This window comes from Crotalus tigris, unplaced genomic scaffold (assembly GCF_016545835.1).
Source record: "Crotalus tigris isolate CLP2741 ecotype Arizona unplaced genomic scaffold, ASM1654583v1 scf7180000018340.3345759, whole genome shotgun sequence".
NCBI classification, from domain to species: Eukaryota; Metazoa; Chordata; class Lepidosauria; order Squamata; family Viperidae; genus Crotalus; species Crotalus tigris.
In genome coordinates, this window is record NW_024096953.1 from 2,850,051 (window position 1) to 2,870,761 (window position 20,711).

Sequence of the window (20,711 nt, forward strand, 5' to 3'; positions counted from 1 at the left end):
AAAAAAAGAATCCAGCATCATTCTGCATGTTTTCTGCTCTGCTTTCTGATGCAGAATTGGCAACTTAAAAAAAAAACAAACAAGAAAGAATAAAACGTGGGAAAATCCTAGAGCTGAATTCTTGTTTTGTTGGCCACGTGGTTTTGGTCTCTGGATAAGCAGGGACTGGGCTGTGGAGGGTGGAAAATGGGAACGCCAAATGGGAAGCCCACCAGCACTGAGCAGGACCCAGCTTCTTCCTTATGGAGCGCAGGATGCTTGGCTTCGCTTCAGCTTCAGGAGGGACAAACCTGGAGTTAACTAGGGCAAAGATCTTTGAATCTTGGATGAAGCACTTACAACACGGTTCGCTGGCTTCCAGAGACAGACTTTGACCTCCAACTTTCTTTCTGCCCTCTGGAAGCCGAGGCCAACCCTTGAGGACTAGCTGCTTCCCTCCTAGCCTGCCTTTTAACCTCCTGTCAAAGATTCAGATGCAGGAGACCCCCTGATGTGTATGTGTGTATGGGGGGCAGCTCCTTTTCGCCAGCCGGATTTTTCAGCCAAAGGCCAGATGGGGAGATCTACTCCTGCCATTTCCCCAGAAAGTTCTGGGGTTCCGGGGTCATCAAGCCCGGCTCTCGAGGGGTTCGTCTTGCTGCTGGCACCCCAGAAAGTGAGGTGACGGAGGCTGCTGCGCCAGTGGCTCCAAATAGCGCTTGACATGTGCGAGTGGGAGGAATCCAGCCTTCTCCTTGACGACTGCCCAAAATAGACCGTCTCCAAACAGCTCTCGCTTCCCTTTAATTGTGCACCGAGCGCTTTGAACAGCCCAGGTTCCTGTCAAGCGTGAAAAGGGAGGCAAGGGGACTCATGTCCTCCTCTTTCTCTTCTTCCTCTCCCCTCCTCCTCCTTTCCTCCTCCTCCTCCTCTCCTTCTTCCTCTTTTCTCCTCTTCCTCAGCCCCCCCTTCTCCTTCTCCTTCAGTGGGAGCACAGAAAAGGAATACACAAATTTGCACCCAGTGCCCACAACTCTCAACCAAAGCCAATCTCTTCCCAGCTCTTCTTCCCTCTTTTTCCAGCTTTTCCTCTCCCAGAAGCTAAGGTGGATGGGATGCAACCAGCAAGAGTTCAAGAAATGGGCCATCTGGATGGAGGTACAAGTCCCAGCCAGAGACCCCCCCCTCCCCAAAATCTGAACATCTTTTGAGTGAGAGTCTGCATCCTAGGTCAGTCTTTTCAAATTTAGCCGTTTGAAGAAGGGTGGATTTCCACCCCCAGAAATCCCGTCAGCATGCTGCTTAGGGAATTCTGGGAGTTGGAGTCCACCTATGTTAAAAGTTGGCAAATTTGAAAAAAACAAACAAACCCACGTCGTCTCTAGGTTATATCCCATGGCTGGAAAAAGCAGGCCGTTTTTTAAAAAGGTCCCTTATTTCAATGGATGCTACTTTGGGTGTGTTATTATCAGGGCTATTAAAAGCTACCCAGTGATGTGGCCAATACGATGGGATAATCAGGGGGTATTTTAGAGCCCTGGAGAGACCAGACTGGAAATCTTTATCATGACGTCCAGGGGGATGAACTCACTCTTGTTCCAGGCTAAGCTACTTATGCCGTGACAAGGATAAGATGGAGAGCAGGGGAGGCAAAATGTTAACGTAAAGGAAAACCGCTGCCTCCCTGGCATAAGGTGGATTAGAAACGTCAGTTCTTTGGGACAAAGGGATTTGGAGCTGTTTCAGGGACAGAAACAGTCCGTGGCTCTTTATGAATTGCGCCTGCAGTTGCAAAACAGGGAAAGCCCAAGACAGATGCTAACTGACCATGGAACTCAGGAACCGGTGCCAGCCACCGGTTAGATTTTCCTGAGTGACAAAAATTTGCAATATATTCTTGGGACCAGAAAATGCAATCTGCAAGAAGTAGAGTAGTCCTCATTTAGTGACCACACTGAGTGCCAAAAGGATATAACATATTCTTGGAAGCAGAAAATGCAATCGGCAAAAAGTACAGAAAGTCCTCATTTAGTCACTACAATTGGGACCAGCAATTTGGTCCTTAAGTGAATCTGTTGCTCGGTGAAACTGCAAGGGTGCTTTATCATCTGACTTGGGTTTTTCTTTCCTTTACAGACCTGTGAAGGTCATAAATGAGAGAACTGGTTGCCCTGTTAATTTTTCCTTACTGTTGTTAAGTGCAAATGGCCATTAAAGGAGGAGAGCTGCATGCTCGACTTCTGAACACAAGCAATCATTATGTGAAAAGCAGTAACTGGGGCAGGGGGGAATTCTAGAATAGAATAGAATAAAAAATATGGAATGGAATGGAATAGAATAGAACAAAATAGAATAAAAAATATGGAATGGAATGGAATAGAATAGAATAAAATAGAAAATATGGAATGGAATGGAATAGAATAGGAGCTGGAAGGGACCTTGGAGGTCTTCTAGTCCAGCCCCCTGCTCTAGCAGGAGAACCTATACCATCTCAGACAGGTGACTGTCCAGTCTCTTCTTAAAAACCTCCAGTGATGGAGCACCCACAATTTCTGTCAGGAAGTTTCTCCTTAATTCCAGGTTGCTTCTCTCTTTGATCAGCTTCCAACCATTGTTACTCATCCTTCCCTCTGGTGCTCTGGCGAACAACCTGCCCCCCTCTGCCTTGTGGCAGCCCCTCAGATAAAGGAACACTGCTATCATGTCTCCCCTATTTCTTTTCTTTAGACCAGCCAAACCCAAGTCCTTCAGCCATTCTTTGTATGTTTTGGTCTCCAGGCCTTTGATCATCTCAGTTGCTCTTCTCTGATTTTTTTCCAAACTCTCAACATCGTTTTTGTGATATGGTGACCAAAATTGGCTGCAGTATTCCAGGTGTGGTCTTACCAGCGTTTTATAAAGCGGTACTAATACTTCGTGTGATCTTGATTCTATGCCTCCGTTTATACAACCCAGGATTGTATTAGCTTTTTTGGCTGCTGCTGCACATGGCTGGCTCATGGTCAAGTGACCATCCACTAGGACCCCGAGGTCCTTCGATCTGCTGCACACGTGGCAGTGCTCAGAGGCTAGTCTTCTGCACGATTGTCCGGTTTGATACATTTCAGCTGGCTTGGGTGGTGGCTGCCTTTTTCCGAAAACCAATCTGGAGACGGAGGCCTTTTGAAGCCAGCACGGCCATGGCAAAGACTGGCAAAGGGTTGGAAGAGCTGGGCACTCCGCACCTGAAATGAACCCGCTGCTCCTGCTTTGCTTAATCCACCTCCTTCCCGAGAATTTCCCCGCCCGATGAAGTGGAGACAGAAATTCCTCAAGGAGAAACCGTGGAACTGAGCCCTGGCACATCTCTCTGGCATGCGGGACTTGTCAGCTCGCATTCTTCAGCTGTGGCTGGCATCAGGAACCTGCCCTTGCAAATCCCGCAGCGGGAGGGAAGTGAACGTGCACCTAGATACCTGGGAAGTCTTTCAGGCACGCCAGATGCCATCTCGTTTCGCACTCCAGCAAAAATAAAAACAGCCAAGCACCCTCATTTATTTATTTATGAGACTTATATACCGCTTTAAGTGCAAGCACTCTCTAAGCGATGTACACCAGTAAGCAATGTATATATATATATATATATATTTATATTGCCCCCAACAATCTGGGTCCTCATTTTACCTACCCCGGAAGGATGGAAGGCTGAGTCAACCTTGAGCCGGTGAGATTTGAACCGCTGACCTGCTGAACACAGTCAGCTAAAGTGGCCTGCAGTACTGCACTCTAACTGCTGCGCCACCTCGGCTACTGGCGATCTGGGCCACCCTGGGCAGTTGTGCCCTGCCTGCTTCTGAAAAAAATTCACCTCTAATAGCACAGGGATGGGTGCCTGAGCCACCCTGGAGAGCCTGGAGATGCTTGGGCACCAGGCGCTTTTTCTAAAGGATAATTCAGGAGCATCCTTTGCTAAAAGCAACTGGGGGGGGCTCTCCTTCCAAACGCCCTGCAGCCCACCCTCGTACTAAACACAGGCTCAAGGGTTAAAGGCAGTGTTTTTCAACCTGAGTGAGTTGAAGAGGTGTGGACTTCAGCTCCCAGAATTCCCCAGCCAGCATAGCTGGCTGGGGAATTCTGGGAGCTGAAGTCCAACTCGCCCAGGTTGAAAAACACTAGTTAAAAAGCTGCAGAAATCACTGCCGACCACTGTGCCACGTTTGATCACAATCACATGGGGATTTATCAACCCCTCCCTTCGCCCACCCACCCAAGTGTCAGGCATTGCCTTTTTCAGCAAATAAAGGCTCTAAGTGTGTGGGAGGTCCACAGAAGCTTGACAGCCCTCACTCAAGTTTCATCGGAGGTGGGAGAACTTTACAAAGAGAGCTGATGAAGGATGCACGATCATCTTGCCCTCCCCAGCCCCCCCCCCGCCACTCTCCTTCCCGAATCCTCTTTTGCTGCAACCGAAGACTCCAGTTTCTCTGCCATCCTGTCTGTCTTCCCTTAGAAACAGGCCAGGAGCAAGGAGGCGATTTCCTCTGAGGGGTCCTGGATGGTTTTTTTCTGAGCTCGGTTGTTTTCTTGCAGACATTGCATGACCCAGCTAGGGAACATCATCAGCGCTAGTAAGGAGTGGCGTTTGCTCTCACTTTATATTCCAGTGGCTTGCCTTGTCAATGTAGATGGGGGCTGGTCTTAGAGGGTCTTTGGTTGGGCTGTTTACTGTTGTTAGCTTATTTGGCAGCTTCTAGATTGGGATACTGTTTACCTCTTGATTGTTGGTCTGAATTAATCTTGGGAGTTAATCCATGCTCATCTGGGTGCTGATTGCTGGTGGGAGGTGTATGGGTCGTTTTTGTTCCCTTTTTGGCTTGTGGATTGTCTCATTTGCACAGTGTGTATAGAATGGAATGGAATGGAATGGGATAGGATAGAGCAGAGCTGGAAGGGACCTTGGAGGTCTTCTAGTCCAGTCCCCTGCTCAAGCAGGAGAACTGTCCTATACCATCTCAGACAGGTGATTGTCCAGTCTCTTGTTGAAAATTTCCAGTGATGGAGCACCCACGATTTCTGGGGGTAAGCTATTGTAAGATACTGTTTATGCCTATGTGTCTGTTGATGGCTAATTTGATCTCCTTTCTTTACTGTATCAAATGCTGCCCCACGTGAGCTCGCAAGCCTCCCAGACTCCACACTGACCTGGCTGTCCCTTCATTCCTCTTCCAGCCAGCTGCGATTGGAGCGTTCCAGACCCAGCCTCTTGTGCCAAGGAAGTGCCAAGTTTGCACGGGGCAAAGAGGCCGGCTGAGCTTTTTACATAACCAGGCTGGCTTCATTCAACTGGCAAACAAAGGCACCGGCCTACCCCCACCGCAGGTGCAGAAGACAGGCAGGTTACGTAAGAGCCGAGGTGCACCTGAAGGGCATGGATCCCACTGCGAGGCAGGTCGTAGATGCCCAAGGATATTGCAAGACAATCCCAGCTGGAAAAGCAGGAATCCTGACCTTCCATCTTTTCTCTCTAGAACTTAAAATTTCAACCATGCATTGCAACCCAACCTGCCACCACTCCTTGTGCCTTCAAATGCAGAATTCTCCCCCCTCCTCAATTATGCACAGGTTAACCTCTGCATGGGGGAGATGAAAGACTGATTTTCAGAGAAAGGAGGTCGTCTGAATGGAGGCCCCACCCAAAGGAACTGGGGTCATCTTCCCCCAAGATTGAAGATGTGTGTCCTGCTGGAAAATGACTCCTCTGGCTCCAGAGGACAAAAGAAGGGGGGGGGGACAACTGTCCTGAGCATGGAAAGGCCTTTGAGATAAGGAGGGGGGGGAGGAAGATTTAGACTTTGTATTTCCTGCCTCCCCTCCTCACTGGCTATCCTTACAAATTCCTCTCTTCTGCGGGAAAGAGGGGAAAACAAAGGGTCTTCAGCCCTTTTTGAGGCTTTTGGCAAATCTCCTGGGACCTCTGCATGTGTCTCTTGAATTCCTGGAGACAGGCTGGCTAGATGGAAGCCCCCCCCCCATTTTAATCTCTTGTTCTTACAATGGGAAAAAGCCAGCAAGCTGCTTTTAACCAAAGCTTTTAAGAGGCCCAGTTAATGCGTTGGTGACTCTTTCCCCCCACTCTGCATGCAAAGGGCTGTGTTCTTAACAACTGTTCCTCAATCCTTTTTTGCTTCTCTCTCTCTCTCTCCCCCTCCCTCCCTCCCATCCCCCCCTCTCTTTAAAATGAGGGCTTTTAAACACAGGCAGGGACATGAGTGACAAACTAACTGCCCTCCCCCCCTTGTGGTTTCAAGTGGGTGCAAGAATAAATGCTATATTCGGGTATTCTGAGATGGACCATTGATATATTGAAGGAACTATTGGAGAACTATACAAGAAATCAGAAGTTTAATTTAAATTTAATTAATTTAAGAAATTTAATTCAAAGGTATAAGCAAGTGCTGCTCACGACAGCTTATGCCTTTGAATTGAATTTTTCTGTCAGAAAAGGGGCTGGCAGTTTCCTGATCTTTTATGGAGCGCCAGAAAACCGTTGGGGTGCCCCCATCAAGACTGATTGGGATAAAAACAAGAGCACGTTGTAGCAAACGGCATCAACCACCAAAGGATCAACTAGTCCAGGGGTGTCTACTAGATAAGGTCCTAAAAGTCAAAATGCCATCAAAGCTTTTCTACGATGTGCATCCTGTGTGGAGTATCTCAGCTGAACCATTGTGGATGTTTTGCCCATACTTTGCAAACACCCCCGTTCCCACCTGTCCCTGGAAATGCTGGAAAAAACTAAACTCCCACTCTTCCATCACCCAACGTTGAGCTGCTCGCACTACAACCCCTATCATCCAAAGCAGGCCGCCTGGGCCCAGGGGAGTCCCAGCTCAGCCCGTTGGTCGCCCCCAATTTGAAAGCAGCTCTCTCAGGGCCTTCGCAAACCCCAGGTTGGGTTCACACGCACCTTGTTCAACCCGCTGGCTGAATTCCAGCCTAGCTAACGGGAACTAACCGAGATTCAAACCAAGCCACTTCAGCCCTTTCTCCCGCGGCCACCGCCGAGCCGGTCTCGGAGGGAGCCCGAAGATGCGCGTCCGGCCGCCCCGCGAAGCCGGCTTCAAAGTGCCGATCTCTCCAGCCCCTGCTTCCCCAACCCTGCGCCCTCCCAACCGGCCAGAGCACGCTCCTGCCGCGGTCAGCCGAGGAGCATGGGAGCTGTAATCCAAAGAGGGGGTGGGACGGGAGAGGTTTCCTCCACCACCACCACCCACCTCCCGCCCCGGGATCTGCCTTGAGTGCCGCCCCTTTGCCCCCCACCCAAGTCCCAGGCGATCCGGTGCCCCGGGCAAGGGGGCAGAGTGCTGGGGCAAGAGCCCGGGGGCATCTCCCCTCCCAGCCGGCCAGCCAGCCAGCCGCGACCGCCCCCTCGCCTACCTTCGCCTTGTGGACCATCAGCCCCACGAAGGTGGAGAGCAGCAGCGAGCCGGGCAAGGGCGGCCGGGGGCGCAGCTCCTTGTGCCCGCCGGGCGGCAGCGGCGAGGCGGGCAGGGTGACCGTGTAGGAGTTGCGCATGCTGCCGCCGCCGCCGCCGGCGGAGCCTCCGCTGCGGCTCTGGCGACGGGCGCCGGGCGAGGGGCGAGCGGGCTCCGGGCACAGCGGAGGGCTCCGGCTCGGGCTGGCAGCGGCGCGAAGGCGGCACCTGGATCGCCGCCGCCGCCGCCGCTCTGACCTCAAGCCCGGCGGGCGGGGCGGCGGGCGGGGCTCCCTCGGGGGAGGCGCCGACGGCCGAGCGCCCGGAGCCGCCCCGAGGGGGGAGCGCGAGGGACGGCCGGCCCGGCCTCCTCCCCTTGCGCGGGGCGGGCTCCGCTCCCGGCCCGGGGGGAGGGGGAACGGGGGGGTGGGCTAGAAAAACCGTCCCTCACGAAGCCCCCCGGAAATGGCCCTAGGGAGGAAAAAGGGGGAGGGCAGCGGCCCCCTCCCCAAATTCCTCCCCTCTCCCCGGCTGTTTTATCCTCTTTCTTTCTTTCTTTCTTTCTTTCTTTCTTTCTTTCTTTCTTTCTTTCTTTCTTTCTTTCTTTCTTTCTTTTTCTTTCTTTCTTTCTCTTTCTTTCTTTCTTTCTTTCTTTCTCTCTCTCTCTCTTTCTTTCTTTCTTCCTTTCTTCCTTTCTTCCTTTCTTCCTTCGCTTCCCTTCTCTTCCCTTCCTTCCTTCCTTCCTTCCTTCCTTCCTTCCTTCCTATTTTATCCTTCCATCCATTCTCTCTCTCTCTTTCTCTCTCTCTCTCTCTCTCTTTCTCACTCTCTCTCTCTGTGTTTATGTATCTGTCATCTATCAATCCTCTCCCCTCATCTATTGTGTTACAATCATTTGAGTGTTAGATTAGCATTTTAGAGGTCTTCCCCCCCCCCCAAATGAGAGACAACAATGCCAGTTTTCAGCCATTGCTCCAACCCTCGGATGCCCCCCCCCAGCACTGCAAAAAGAGGAAGGGGATGGGGGGGAGATTGGTTTTCCCGCCCTTAATTTTAACAACTGCTGAAGGCTACACCTGGTGAACCTTCTCAGGGAAATAGAAACTTACAACACACTCTTGTCTGAAAACTGTATTTCAAAGGCTGTTTTTTTTTTTTTTTATTAGGGAGTGGGGGAAGCTTTTTCTTTTGGTTTTCAAACCGGGCTGGCCCAAGAGGCTTTCCTGCCTGGGGTGAGCCCCCTCCCCTTCAGTCCCTAGGTTTTGTACTTAAAGCAAATCCTTTGGGGTCAGGAATGTGCAAAAGCCCCCAGGTTAGCCTTTCTCTTTACATATTCCTGGCAGAGAAAACTCAGTAGGGAGAAACTGCCACTTAAGCCCTTTTGCCCAAAGTCACTCTTTCCTTCTGCTTGGCAAGGTTGGCAGCCTGCAACCGGTGTAAAAACTCCAGCGGCAACTCAGCAGTGACACATAATTTAAAGCCAGACCGTAACGCTGAACAGAATTTTTACAAGCAGGTGCTGATGGGACGAGAACAACAGCCACAATAAGGACAATGATGACATAATGCAAGGATCCTGATTCATTTTAAGGACGTTTCTATGCTTTCCTAATATCCAACTGTAAAGCATGATGAAACGCCAGCCTTGCCACCCGGGTTCAAGACTGCGAGTACTGCAGAGTTGCAAACACCAAGAAAACCAGGAAAAGACTTCAGGATCAACCAACAAACTTTCAAAAGTCCTGTGTGAATTTTATCTACACATCAAATATTCACTTGTAACTAATATAACCTACAAATATGTTCTTGGAACTGAATCCAGTTGCTGGCAGGGGTGTTTGCTCTCAACTAAAGTTGGCAGGGGGTTGGACCCTAGGAAAAAATAATAGTTGGGTCTTGGTTTTGAACTGGGTTCAAATCCTACCCATCAAGAACCACCTGCATGCTGAAACAGTACCTCTGAGATTGTCCAGACTACTCTTCCCTTATCAAGCTATCTAATTAATAAACTGCCTATCTTTCTTTATCACCAATGCTGGGTGACATATATATATATATATATATATATATATATATATATATATATGTGTGTGTGTGTGTGTGTGTTTTCTGAGGTTTTTGCGGGTGTTTGTATGTAGGTCTTTGGTTGTTCGGGTTTTCTCCTGCGTAAAATTGGAAGTATCTTGGCGACGTTTCGACGAAGTCTCATTCGTCATCTTCAGGCTGGTGTTTTCAGCTTCGTGCTTCGAGCAGCAAGAAGCACGAAGCTGAAAACACCAGCCTGAAGATGACGAATGGGACTTCGTCGAAACGTCGCCAAGACACTTCCAATTTTACGCGGGAGAAAACCCGAACAACTAAAGACCTACATACAAACACCCGTGAAAACCTCAGAAAACATATATATATATATACATACACACACACACACATACTGTTTAAAGTTACAACGGCACTCACAAAAGTGACGACCATTTTTCATCCTTTCAAAACCGTGGCAGCATTCCCTGGGATCACATGATCAAAATTCAGACGCTTGGCAACTGGCATGTACTTAGGACGGTTGCAGCGTCCCGGGATCACATGTTCTCCTTTTGGGATCTTCTGACAAGCAAAGTCAATGTGACTAACTTAACAACTGCGGTGATTCATTTAACAACTCCAGCAAGAAAAGTCATAAAAACTCACCTAACAAATGTCTCACTTAGCAACAGCTATTTGGGAGTCAATTGTGGTCATAAGTCGAGGACTTCCTGTGTGTGTGTGTGTGTGTGTGTGTGTGTGTGTGTGTGTGTGTGTGGAGAGAGAGAGCTCAAAGCATGTACTATAACATCTGGAAGGAAAATAACACAAATGAACCGCTCACTTATTTTTAATAAATCAAGCCACATTCGTTCCTTTCTCTCTCCCCCCCTCCAGGCAAACCTCTTTGCACAGGCGCTGCAGAGAAAACTAAGTTTAGCTTAGCCGAGGCAGAGCTATTTTTGGCCGGGTTAAAAATAAATCCAAGGGGGGGGGGTGCAGAGTGCTGGTTGTTCCCCCTCCCAGCATTATTTATCGCCTGGAAGGCTAAGCCCTTGTTCCTCAGCATGCTCCTATCACTCCCTTTAATGCTCCCTGGGAGCCCAGAGACAAAAGCACACCAAAGAGGCAGAGCCAGAGGTGGGAGGCGCACTGGAGGCGCATGACCTCATGTGTGCATGCACAAGCAGGGCCCAGAAGTGGTGCGTCATTGAGTTGCATGCAGCCATTCAACCAGCGTCAGGAAAGGGGGCTGACACTTATGTTGTTGCGTCTTCAGTGCAGCTCCATGTGGCTCGCAAATGTGTGTACGCGTGCAACTGGAACGCAACTGCAACCCACACGGAGCTGTGAGTTCAGAAACACACAGGTTCGTGAGAAGGGCTGGTAGTCCTCAACTTACAACCATTTGTTTAGTGATTGTTCGAAGTCACAACTGCACTGAACAAAGTGACTTATGAGTATCGGTTTATAACATTCATTTCAGAACTTGGTTCTAGGGCCTAGGCCAGGGGTTCTCAACCTTGGCAACTTTAAGACTTGTGGACTTCAACTAGGCAATGCCCCAAATGATTCATTTTGTCCTGGAGTAGGGGTGGGCAACTATGGACCCTTTACGCCCTGTGGACTTCAACTCCCAGAATTCGTGAGCCAGCCGTGCTAGGGGAGGGGAGGAATTCTGGGAATTGAGCCATCCTGGGTCAGGAATTCCGGGAGTTGAAGTTCACAGGTCATAAAGGGGTCATACTTGCCAACCCTTGCCTTGGAGGATGCCTTTGAGAAGCTCAGAAGCTCAGGGCCTAAACTGTCCTGATCCTGTAATTACCCTTCCTTGGGGTCCACTGTTTACAGATATACTATTCTTGCACAGGGAGGCTCTTGTGTTCTTTGCTATCATTGGCAGTCCTCCCTCAATGAACGTGTGGCTGATCCTCCAAATATATTTGCCTGGGCACGATGGACATCGGAAGGCACCAACTCTTGCATCTAGATATTGGGAGTGTTTGGTCTTCTGAACTCAAAACCCTTTTCCGTTTGGCCAAAACTCAAGATTTCTCCTCTAAGCGCAGCCAGGGCTGCTTCCGGCCACTGGGGAAGGGACACGTCCTGGGGAGACTCAGGATTCCTGGAAGCAAACTTAAGAGATGAAGCCTGAGGCCAGTCAAGCAACTCTTCTCAAACGCACACAGGCTCCAAGCATGGGCTTACTTGCTCTTTCAACATCCCCCCCCCAAAGTCAATCTAAGCCCCCCCAGGGCTTCATCTGTTGCAAGTGAAAAGAATTGGAAACAGAGGGCAAATCTGCATAGGCTGCAGACAGCACAAGCGGCTACTTGATTGCAAGGGGTTCCACACAGAGGGAAATGCAGAAGCTTTGATGGGTCTAGAACAGGGGTCCCCAACCCCTGGGCTGTGGTCCACCACCGGGCCATGGCCATGGCCTGTTCAAAACCAGGCCATGCAAGCTGTGGGCCGGCGTGCACACCCGTGTATGCACATGTGTGCCAGTCTGCAGCTTATTCGGGCTGGTTCTCCTCCCCCCATGCCGGGTGGCCCAGCCATAAAGGTTGGGGACCGGCTGGTCTAGAAGGTGGGTAATGGGATGGAGACCTGGGGGAGGGAAGGGGGGGCAGAAGACATGCAGAGTGCCCTTCCCCCACCCACCCCTGGGCATTTCACCCTGGCCCTCTGAAATTCTGGCAGTGCAACTAGCCAGCAATCATCTCAATGATAGCATCTGAACCCATTCTCCTTTATGCTAATTGCCCCTCTTGATCTACCCAACCTTGGATGACCTCCGAATGGAGTATTGCACAACCTGTCCCCCAGCCTAATTCACCTTGGGGGGGGGGCTCTGCTGCTTTTTCTTAAGGCAGCCTTCCCCCCCCCCCCGTAAACCTCCTGCTTGTGGCTTTTGAATTGTGCTTGGGGTCCAAGACAGACTCTCCCCAACTGGGGACTCCAAAGCCCAAAGAGGGTCGTCTTTATACTACTGTTGCTTTTGAGTGAGGTTGAGTGGGTGGGGGGCTGTTTAGTTCTTGTGGCCCTGTGTCTAGAGAAGGAGCTCCATTTTTCTGATGGAAAGGAAGGAGAGAAGATGCAGGATTAAGAAACTGGGGTCCGGGCTGGTGGGAAGGCAGCCCCTCGGAAGACAGGCACATCTGTGGGCAGCCCCTGGCTCCAGATGGCCTCTGCTAGAAACAGGATGCTGGTTTGGTGTGATCCAGCAGACTTTTCTTCAAGGGGCCCTTGGCGCTCTCTGAGTTTGGTTGTTTTCTTGCAGGCGTTTCATGACCCTACTAGGTAACATCATGGGTGCTAGAAGGGAGTGGGGTTTGCAGAGAGGAGGAGGAGGAGGAGGAGGAGGAGGAGGAAGGCATCTATGTGGTCCTTGAACTTGGTTGTTTTCTTGCAGGCATTTCATGACCCTACTAGGTCTAGTTTGAGTTTGCAAGAAAACAACCAAGCTCAGAGAGCGCCAAAGACCCCTCATTTCAACCCTGGGCTATAAGCACAGGTAGTCCTCGACTTATGAGCACAATTGAGTCCAAAATTTCTGTTGCTAAGTGAGATGTTTGTTAAGTCAATTTTTGCCCCACTCTACAACTTTTCTTGCCACCCCCGTGAGGTGAATCCCTGCACTTGTTCACTTAGTCAGCCGGTGGTTAAGTGACTTCGGCTTCCCCGCGGACTTTGCTTTGTCCGAAGGTCGCCAAAGGGGATCACGTGACCCGGGGTCACTGCGACCATGATAAATACAGTACGAGTCGGTTGCCAACATCTGAATTTTGACCCTGGGGCTGCAGGGATGCTGCAAACCTGGTCCATCGTGAAAAACGGTTGTAAGTCGCTTTTTTCAGTGCTGTTGAAACTTTGAATGGTCACTAAATGAACTGTTGTACGTCCAGAACCGCCCGTATCCTCTTTTATGGAGGTACCTCTAGCCTGGATCTTCCTCTTCCCAGCACGCCAGGCGAAAGGGCAAGCGCAATGCGGAAGTCATGGGATGCCCCACTGCTGTTGGCTGGCCAGCCCTCCTCCCTGTTAAAGGCAGTGAGGTTGCAGGCAAATAGACTGGCCCCCAGCAAGGGAGGGGTTGAATAGCCAGAGATCGAAATCCTTACTCTACTATCACCGCCATCAGCCCCCTCCCAAAATGCAGGCCATTTCCCCAGATATCTGCCTTGCAATTTTCCTTTGAAGTCCTAGAAACTATTTGGGGAGGGGGTTTGATGGCCTGAGGTGGGTGGGGGCCCTGGGTGGACAATAGAAGCAGGAGTCACTAAAGGCCAGTGGTGGGATTCAGATAGGTGAACAACCGGTTCTGCGTGGATGCCGCTTCTGGAAGTCCGTTCTGGGCCTGGGCAACAAAAAATTAGCAGAAGTGGTGCGGACCGGCTGAATCCCACCCCTGCTTTGGAGGCCCTGTAGACCAACATTTCTCACCCTGGGCAATTTTTAAGACTCGAGGACTTCAACTCCCAGAATTCTACAAGCAGCCCTGCCCTGGTCGAGTGATCAAATTTTGTTTGGCAACCGGGCTCAGTTTTACGGCAATTTGCAGAATTCTGCGCTCACTTGACTGTGATTTTTCCAACGCTTTTTGGTGGTTTCTGCTGTTTTCTTATGGTTTCTGGCAGAAAACACGATGGGTGAAAATGCGTTTGCTTGACAAACCGTGGTGTTTGCTTTAATGACCGTGATGATTTACGACTGTAATTCTATACTTAATTATAGTCGTAAGTTGAGGACTATCCATACCCAAGCCTGTTCCATCAAACTAAAGATTTCTGGGTGGACGTCCGTGGGAAACTAAGGTCGAAAGCAATCACGCAGACGCTCAAATCACCGGAGCTTTGCGTCTTAATTAAGAGTTCCAGGAATTTTCTTTCTTTCGTTCGTTCGTTTTCTTTTTTTTTTCTTAACTAATAAGTTCTGCAAATTGAAAAAGTTTGAGAACATTGGACTGGTTTGAACTTTGTCTCATCTTACAAATCCTCCTTTCAGTAATCCTTAGGAGACCACTAAGTCAGGCTCACGGCACTCCGAGGAGTTATACCTTAACTATTAATAGAGACGGAGGCTTCCCGATTTTGCAAATTAGGAACAGATAAAGAATCGCGATGGTGACAAACGCAGCAGACAGAGGCAAGGCTAGTTGTCCACGGTGCTCTTCTCCCAATTTGTCCTTTTGGAGGGGAATTTGATAGACGCTCATGGAGAACGAGAGCATGTTGGGAAAGCCAAGGGAACAATATTTCCTGTGCACCATTTTTATTTGCATTTTTAATCCCACCTTTATTACGTTATAAGTAACTCAAAGTGGGGAACATACATAGTACTCCTTCCTCCTTTATTTTACCCACAACAACAATTCTATGAGATTGGTTGGGGTGTGAGAGACGGACGGGCCCCCAGCTGACTTGGTGCCTAAGGCGGAACTAGAATTCACTGTCTCCTGGTGACTGGCCCAAAGTCACCCACACCTTTCACGCCTAAGGCAGGACTAGAACTCGTTGTCTCTTGGTGTCTGGCCCAAAGTCTTCCAGCTGACTTGGTGCCTAAGGCAGAACTAGAACTCGCTGTCTCCTGGTGACTGGGCCAAAGTCACCCACACCTTTCACGCCTAAGGCAGGACTAGAAATCCTAGCCTCCTAATGATTGGTCCAAAGGGCAGGATACAAATAAATAAAAATAAATAAATAAACTGACTGGGTCGGCTTTCACACCTAAGGCAGGACTAGAACTCCCTGTCTCCTGGTTTCTAGCCCGGCAAGTTAACCACTACTGGCTCTCAATGATGCAGGAATTGGGAAGTGTGGCGGGATAGTGGGAACAAGCAGAAGTAAAAGCCGTTTAAAAACTTCCATTAAAATAGGTGGCCAATTCAGACTGGGAAAGAGAAGGTTGTGAGGCCAGCAAAGCCAGAGGGGGCAAGGATCAGGCATGGAGGGAGACATGTCTGGGATGGGGAGAAAAGGGAGGGAAGGGAAGCAGGGCAGCCTTTCCTTAAATCTGGCATGTGCCACAGTGTCCAAAGGGCTTCGGCATCCCTTTGGCAGCCATCATCTTCATTAGGAAAAGTCTTGGGTTTTTCAGCTCTGCTCTTGCTTTTGGGGGAAAGGGGGGTGAGCAGTTGTGAGGGATGCAGGGGAAAATGGATACCTTGAGCTTTGCACTCTCACTTCAGTTCCCCCCCCCAAAGACCCTCCCTCAAACTGGATGTGCAAAGTGCAAATTTCAACCCGTCCAAAACGATGCACCCCTGACTTAAAAAGTCATGTCTGGCTCAAGCAACTGGGGCGCCAAGCTCTGATTTCCTCTGAACCGGATGATTGCATTAATCCGGGTTGTCCCAAACAACACCAGAGCTTCAGAAGGCTTTGGTTGATGCAACCTGCTGCAAAGCAGGAATTTTTTGGGGGGGGGAGGGGGAAGAGGAGTCCTGCCCCTCCTTAACAGAAAGACTGCAGTGGGTTCCTTTTTCAGAGGAAGGTTGCTCGTGCATAGCCAGAGGCAAACTTCCTTTGCAAAAAAATGTAAATGCCAATAACCGATTAATAGAATAGCAGAATCAGAAGGGACCTTGGAGGTCTTCTAGTCCAACCCAGGCAGGAAATCCTAAGCCATTTCAGACCAATGACTGTCCAATCTTTTCTTAAAAACTTCCACTGTTGGAACACCCACAACTTCTGGAGGCAAGTATATATGGCCTTCTTCAATTTGAAGAGACACTTGTGTGGCAGGCTGAGGCAAAGAGGCAGTCCCAGAACCAGCAAAATCTGGGAGCTGGACAGGGGACAGATTGTATCTGGCCTCAGGGTGGAAGGGACTGCCACTCTTGAATTGGCCTTTTCAGCCACGCCAGATGCTACTTTAGGACCTCTTTCCAGAGCACGATACCATAGTCTCTCGAGACTGAAGGATGCCAATGATTTATGTGTTTCTCTCTCTCGCTCTCTCTGTGTGTATGTGTGTGTGAAAACAAATATATATATGTTTTCGTAGATATTCACGGGTATAGGTATGCAGGTCTTGGTGTATTCAGGTCTTTTCCCGGTTAAGATTGAGAGTATCTTGGCGATGTTTCAACCTGAAGATGACGAGTGGGACCTCGTCGAAACGTCGCTAAGATACTCTCAATCTTACACGGGAAAAGATCTCAATACACCAAGACCTGCATAGGTTGCCTACCCCTGTTATAGTTAAATATGATATAGCTAGTCCTGGACTTACAACTGTTCACTTAGTGACTGTTTGATGTTACAATGGCACTAAAAAAAGGCGACATGATTGGGCATTGCACCTGGGACGGGGGCAGCCTTCTCATGGTCAGGTGATCCAAGTTTGGATACCTGACAACCGGTGTGTATTTACAACAGTTGCAAAATCCAGTGGTGTGTGTGTGTGTGTGTGTGTGTGTGTGAGAGAGAGCGAGAGAGAGAGAGACACGTGATCGCCATTTCTGACCTTCCCAGCTGACCTCTGAAAGCAAAGTCCATGGGGAAAAGTCAGATTCACCTAACGACGCTGCGATTTGCTTAATGACTGCGGTGATTCCCTTCACAGCCGTGGCAAAAATGGTTACAAAATGAGAGGTGGTTCGCTTAACGACCAGCCTACTTAGCTATGGAAATTCTAGCCCTCATTGGGGGTCAAAGGTTTTGGCTGTGAAAATTACCTGGGCTGCTCCCTATTTTGGCTTAACACGGTGGGGCAGATGGGGCCTCAAAAAGAAAGGGGGGGGCAGAGACTACCCCCCAGGATACACACAAGTTGTGGGATTCAAATAGGTGAACAACCGGTTCTCTGTGTGGATGCCGCTTCCAGAAGTCCATTCTGGGCCTGGGCAACAAAAAATTAGCTACCGGTTCTGCTGAACGGGTGCGAACCGGCTGAATCCCACCACTGTATCTATTTCTTTCTGTCTATCTCTCTATCTGTCTGTCTGTCTGTCTGTCTGTCTGTCTGTCTGTCTATCCATCCATCCATCCATCCATCCATCCATCCATCCATCCATCCATCCATCCATCCATCCATCCATCCAGTGGTGGAATTCAAACGTGTGAACAGCTGGTTCTCTGTGTGGATGTCGCTTCCAGAAGTCCATTCTGGGCCTGGGCCACAAAAAATGAGCTACCTTTTCTGCCGAAGTGGTGCGAACCGGCTGAATCCCACCACTGATACACACCCATCCTTGGGGGGGGGGGAGTGCAGGGAAATGAAACCAGCCCCTTCCTTCAGTTCTCCACCCCTCCCCACCCCCCAGGAAATTGCTTGTTTCATCAGCAGTGAAAGAGTCAACCTGTCAGATGTTCTGTTTCCCTGCCTCTCAGTCCTTGGCACTAGTCCCCGGTTTTTATGCAACCGATATGATCACTTCATACTCACTAGGGAACATGCACAGGAGCACACAAACACACCCGCCTGTGTACACCCGCACACCAGCTCGTTATGTCAATAACCCTAAGAGAAGTTTAGAGAAGGCTGTGGCCCTGCAGGGGCTCGTCACAGAGGGGGACACCTGGTGGGCCCCTCTCTCTGTGTCTCTCTTTCTCTCGGCTTTCAAGATGTTCCTCCGCCAGGTGTGACCCCCCCAAAAAGTGACAGGTTGGAACTGCAGTTGGAAAGGCTGAGAACAGGCCAGATTTAGGCTCAGCATCCTGCCCAAAGGGGACATCTGTGCCCAGTGCATGTTTCCACTTCACCCTTTCCTCAACCTGGCATGGGGACTTCGGGAGTGGCTGTTCTCCCCATCTCCTGTCAAGTCCTTCAGGTTGCCAAGCTAGAGAGAAGTTCCCTGAGGTTTCAGCAAAGCAATAGCAATAGCACTTAGACTTATATACTGCTTCACAGCCTTCTCTAAGTGGTTTACAGAGTCAGCCTGTTGCCCCCCAACAATCTGGGTCCTCATTTTACCAACCTCGGAAGGATGGAACGCTGAGTCAACCCTGAGCTGGTGAGGATCGAACTGCCAAACAGCTGGCAGTCAGCAGAAGTAGCCTGCAGTACTGCATTCTAACCGCTGCACCACCAGGGCTCACCCTTCCTTCCTTCCTTCCTTCCTTCCTTCCTTCCTTCCTTCCTTCCTTCCTTCCTTCCTTCCTTCCTTCCTTCCTTCCTTCCTTCCTTCCTTCCTTCGGACTTAGCAATAGCCCTTAGACTTATATACCGCTTCACAGTGCTTTACAGCCCTCTCTAAGCAGTTTACAGAGTCAGCCTATTGCCCCCAACATTCTGAGTCCTAAGGAGGGAAGACTGAGTCAACCTTGAGTCGGTGACAATCGAACTGCCGAACTGCTGGCAGCCGGCAGTTAGCAGAAAACAAAGTAGCCTGCAGTACTGCATTCTAACCACTGCGCCAGCATGGAAGACAAAATGACCCAGTGACGGAACCAGATTGGATCCTGCATCATTCAGGTTTTCTTAAGAACACTGAGAGCCCCAGGCCATTCAGGATGCTGGTGGCAGCATTGACAGCCGGTGACCAGCATTTAATCATGCCTGACCTCACCTGGACACAGCAAAATTAGGCCACTGGGCCATGGACTTGTTGACCCAGGTACCACGGCCATTCCACCTGGCAGTGCTCCGGAGGAGATGAAGGCATTCCGTGCCCGGAGCGTGGCAAGGGTGTGTTGGAAAAAAACCCCAGGTGTGCTTGGAATGGATGGAAAACAGGAGGTTACAGAGTGCAACGTAGTCAAGAACCAAACAGAGCTGGGAGAATTTGGATTTTCAAGTTTCACAGCAGCCGAGGTTGCCGAGGCTTCTTGCCCAGCAAGGAGCAGGAAACCAAATGGTGGGTGAACTGCCAATTAACCTCCTGCCCCCTTTTAAAAATAATCTGCTAAGCAGATTTAGCAATTTAGCAAACAGAGGGCAACTTGGGTACGAGAAGAGAGGTCGTAGGTTGTGTGAAGGCTGTCCCTGGGTTAAGATAACATCTGGACTCCGTGTTGCTACAAAAAGAGAAATCTCTTTCTGTATTGATTTGGGTTCAACTCACCTTTCAGTAGTGGGTTGCAGCAAATGGGGGCTCATCCTCCCCTCCCCCATTTCCCTGATTCCATGGAAAATGCACAGCCCCCCCCCAACCCAGTTCAAATTCTGGAGTCTCTTACCGGATTCTCCTTGCTCAGGATGTCTGTCTGGCTGTCAGTCCACTCCCACTGCTGAACAGAGCAACGGCTAGTGGGGCGCAGGGTGGGGGTGATGACTTCCGGGGTGGAACCGTGCAAGCCAGGGCCCGGGGAGCGCCCCCCTTTGCGGCTGTAGGACTCCAGGTAGTCCTGGACATAATCCGAGTGTCTGCTGGACGGGTAAAATCCTTGGATGCTACAGAGCTCTTGTCGGGGGCGGGTGACGAAGGGGCTGCGGGTTGAGGTGGAGGGATAGGGGTCCGAGGACAGGTGCATGGAGGAGAGGTCCCGGGCCAAGTCGGAATGGCTGCTGGATTTCTTGCGTCCCAGCGGGGTGGAGCCATAGCTGGTCGAGGGCCCGTTTGCAAAGGAGTAGGTAGCCCCTCCACTAAGCCCTCCAGAGGGCCGGACGGGGACCCGACTGTACCCGGGGCTCAGCCTGGTGCCCGAGTCCGGACGCTGGAGCAGCCTTCCGCCCCCATCAAAGTTCAAGGAAGAGGAGGAGGTGGCCCCTGACGTCCGCAGGTGGGTAGAAGTCAAATAGCTGGAAGGAGTGGTGGGCTTGTAGTTGAGCTTCTCTTTGTCTGAGTAGGAGGAAGAGAGCTTGGAAGAGTAGGAGGAATAGGTGGCATAGCTGGTGGAGGCTTTGCTGCAAGGCAAGGTGTCCGAGTAGCGGGGAGAGTCCACGTAGCGCTTCAAGGTGGAAGAGAGCTGGGACATCCTGAGGGAGGGGGCGCTGGGGGAGATGCGGGTGGCATTGACTGCAAGAGAGCAAAAGCAGGAACCAGTTAGCTGGAGGGCTGGCATGAAGGGGGTCCTTGCCCCCCTTCAGGATCAGTAGAAAGACAAGACCCAATGGCCTTCCAACAATGGTTGGCCAACCGATTATTCATGTCACACCATTGACTGAATCCATGAAGTCAACTGGGAACATCTGCTAGTCAACCAGGCATGATCTAGGAAGCCTAGAAGGGTTGACTCTGGTCAGTTCTTGGAAGGAGAAGTGTCTGGCATGGGAGGACCATGGCTGCTGGCTGGACTGGGAGACCAACCCTTCCCTTCCCCCAAGTTGATTCAACCCACCACTGTATCATACCCAGAAAATGTGAATGTGT

The 20,711-nt window shown here is 50.4% G+C and overlaps 1 protein-coding gene across 4 annotated transcripts in view; it reads right to left on the minus strand.

The window, feature by feature from the left end:
• The window catches only part of USP2 (ubiquitin specific peptidase 2), a 57,568-nt gene that overhangs the window by 16,536 nt on the left and 20,321 nt on the right, over positions 1–20,711 (minus strand). For 3 of the 4 annotated variants that reach the window (XM_039350629.1, XM_039350630.1, XM_039350631.1), the window contains one exon: positions 19,579–20,357. In XM_039350629.1, coding sequence (XP_039206563.1) covers positions 19,579–20,357 — 779 coding nt within the window. Of the gene's footprint in view, positions 1–7,395; positions 7,707–19,578; positions 20,358–20,711 lie in introns of those variants that run through there. The other variant, XM_039350632.1, reaches the window with a different exon arrangement.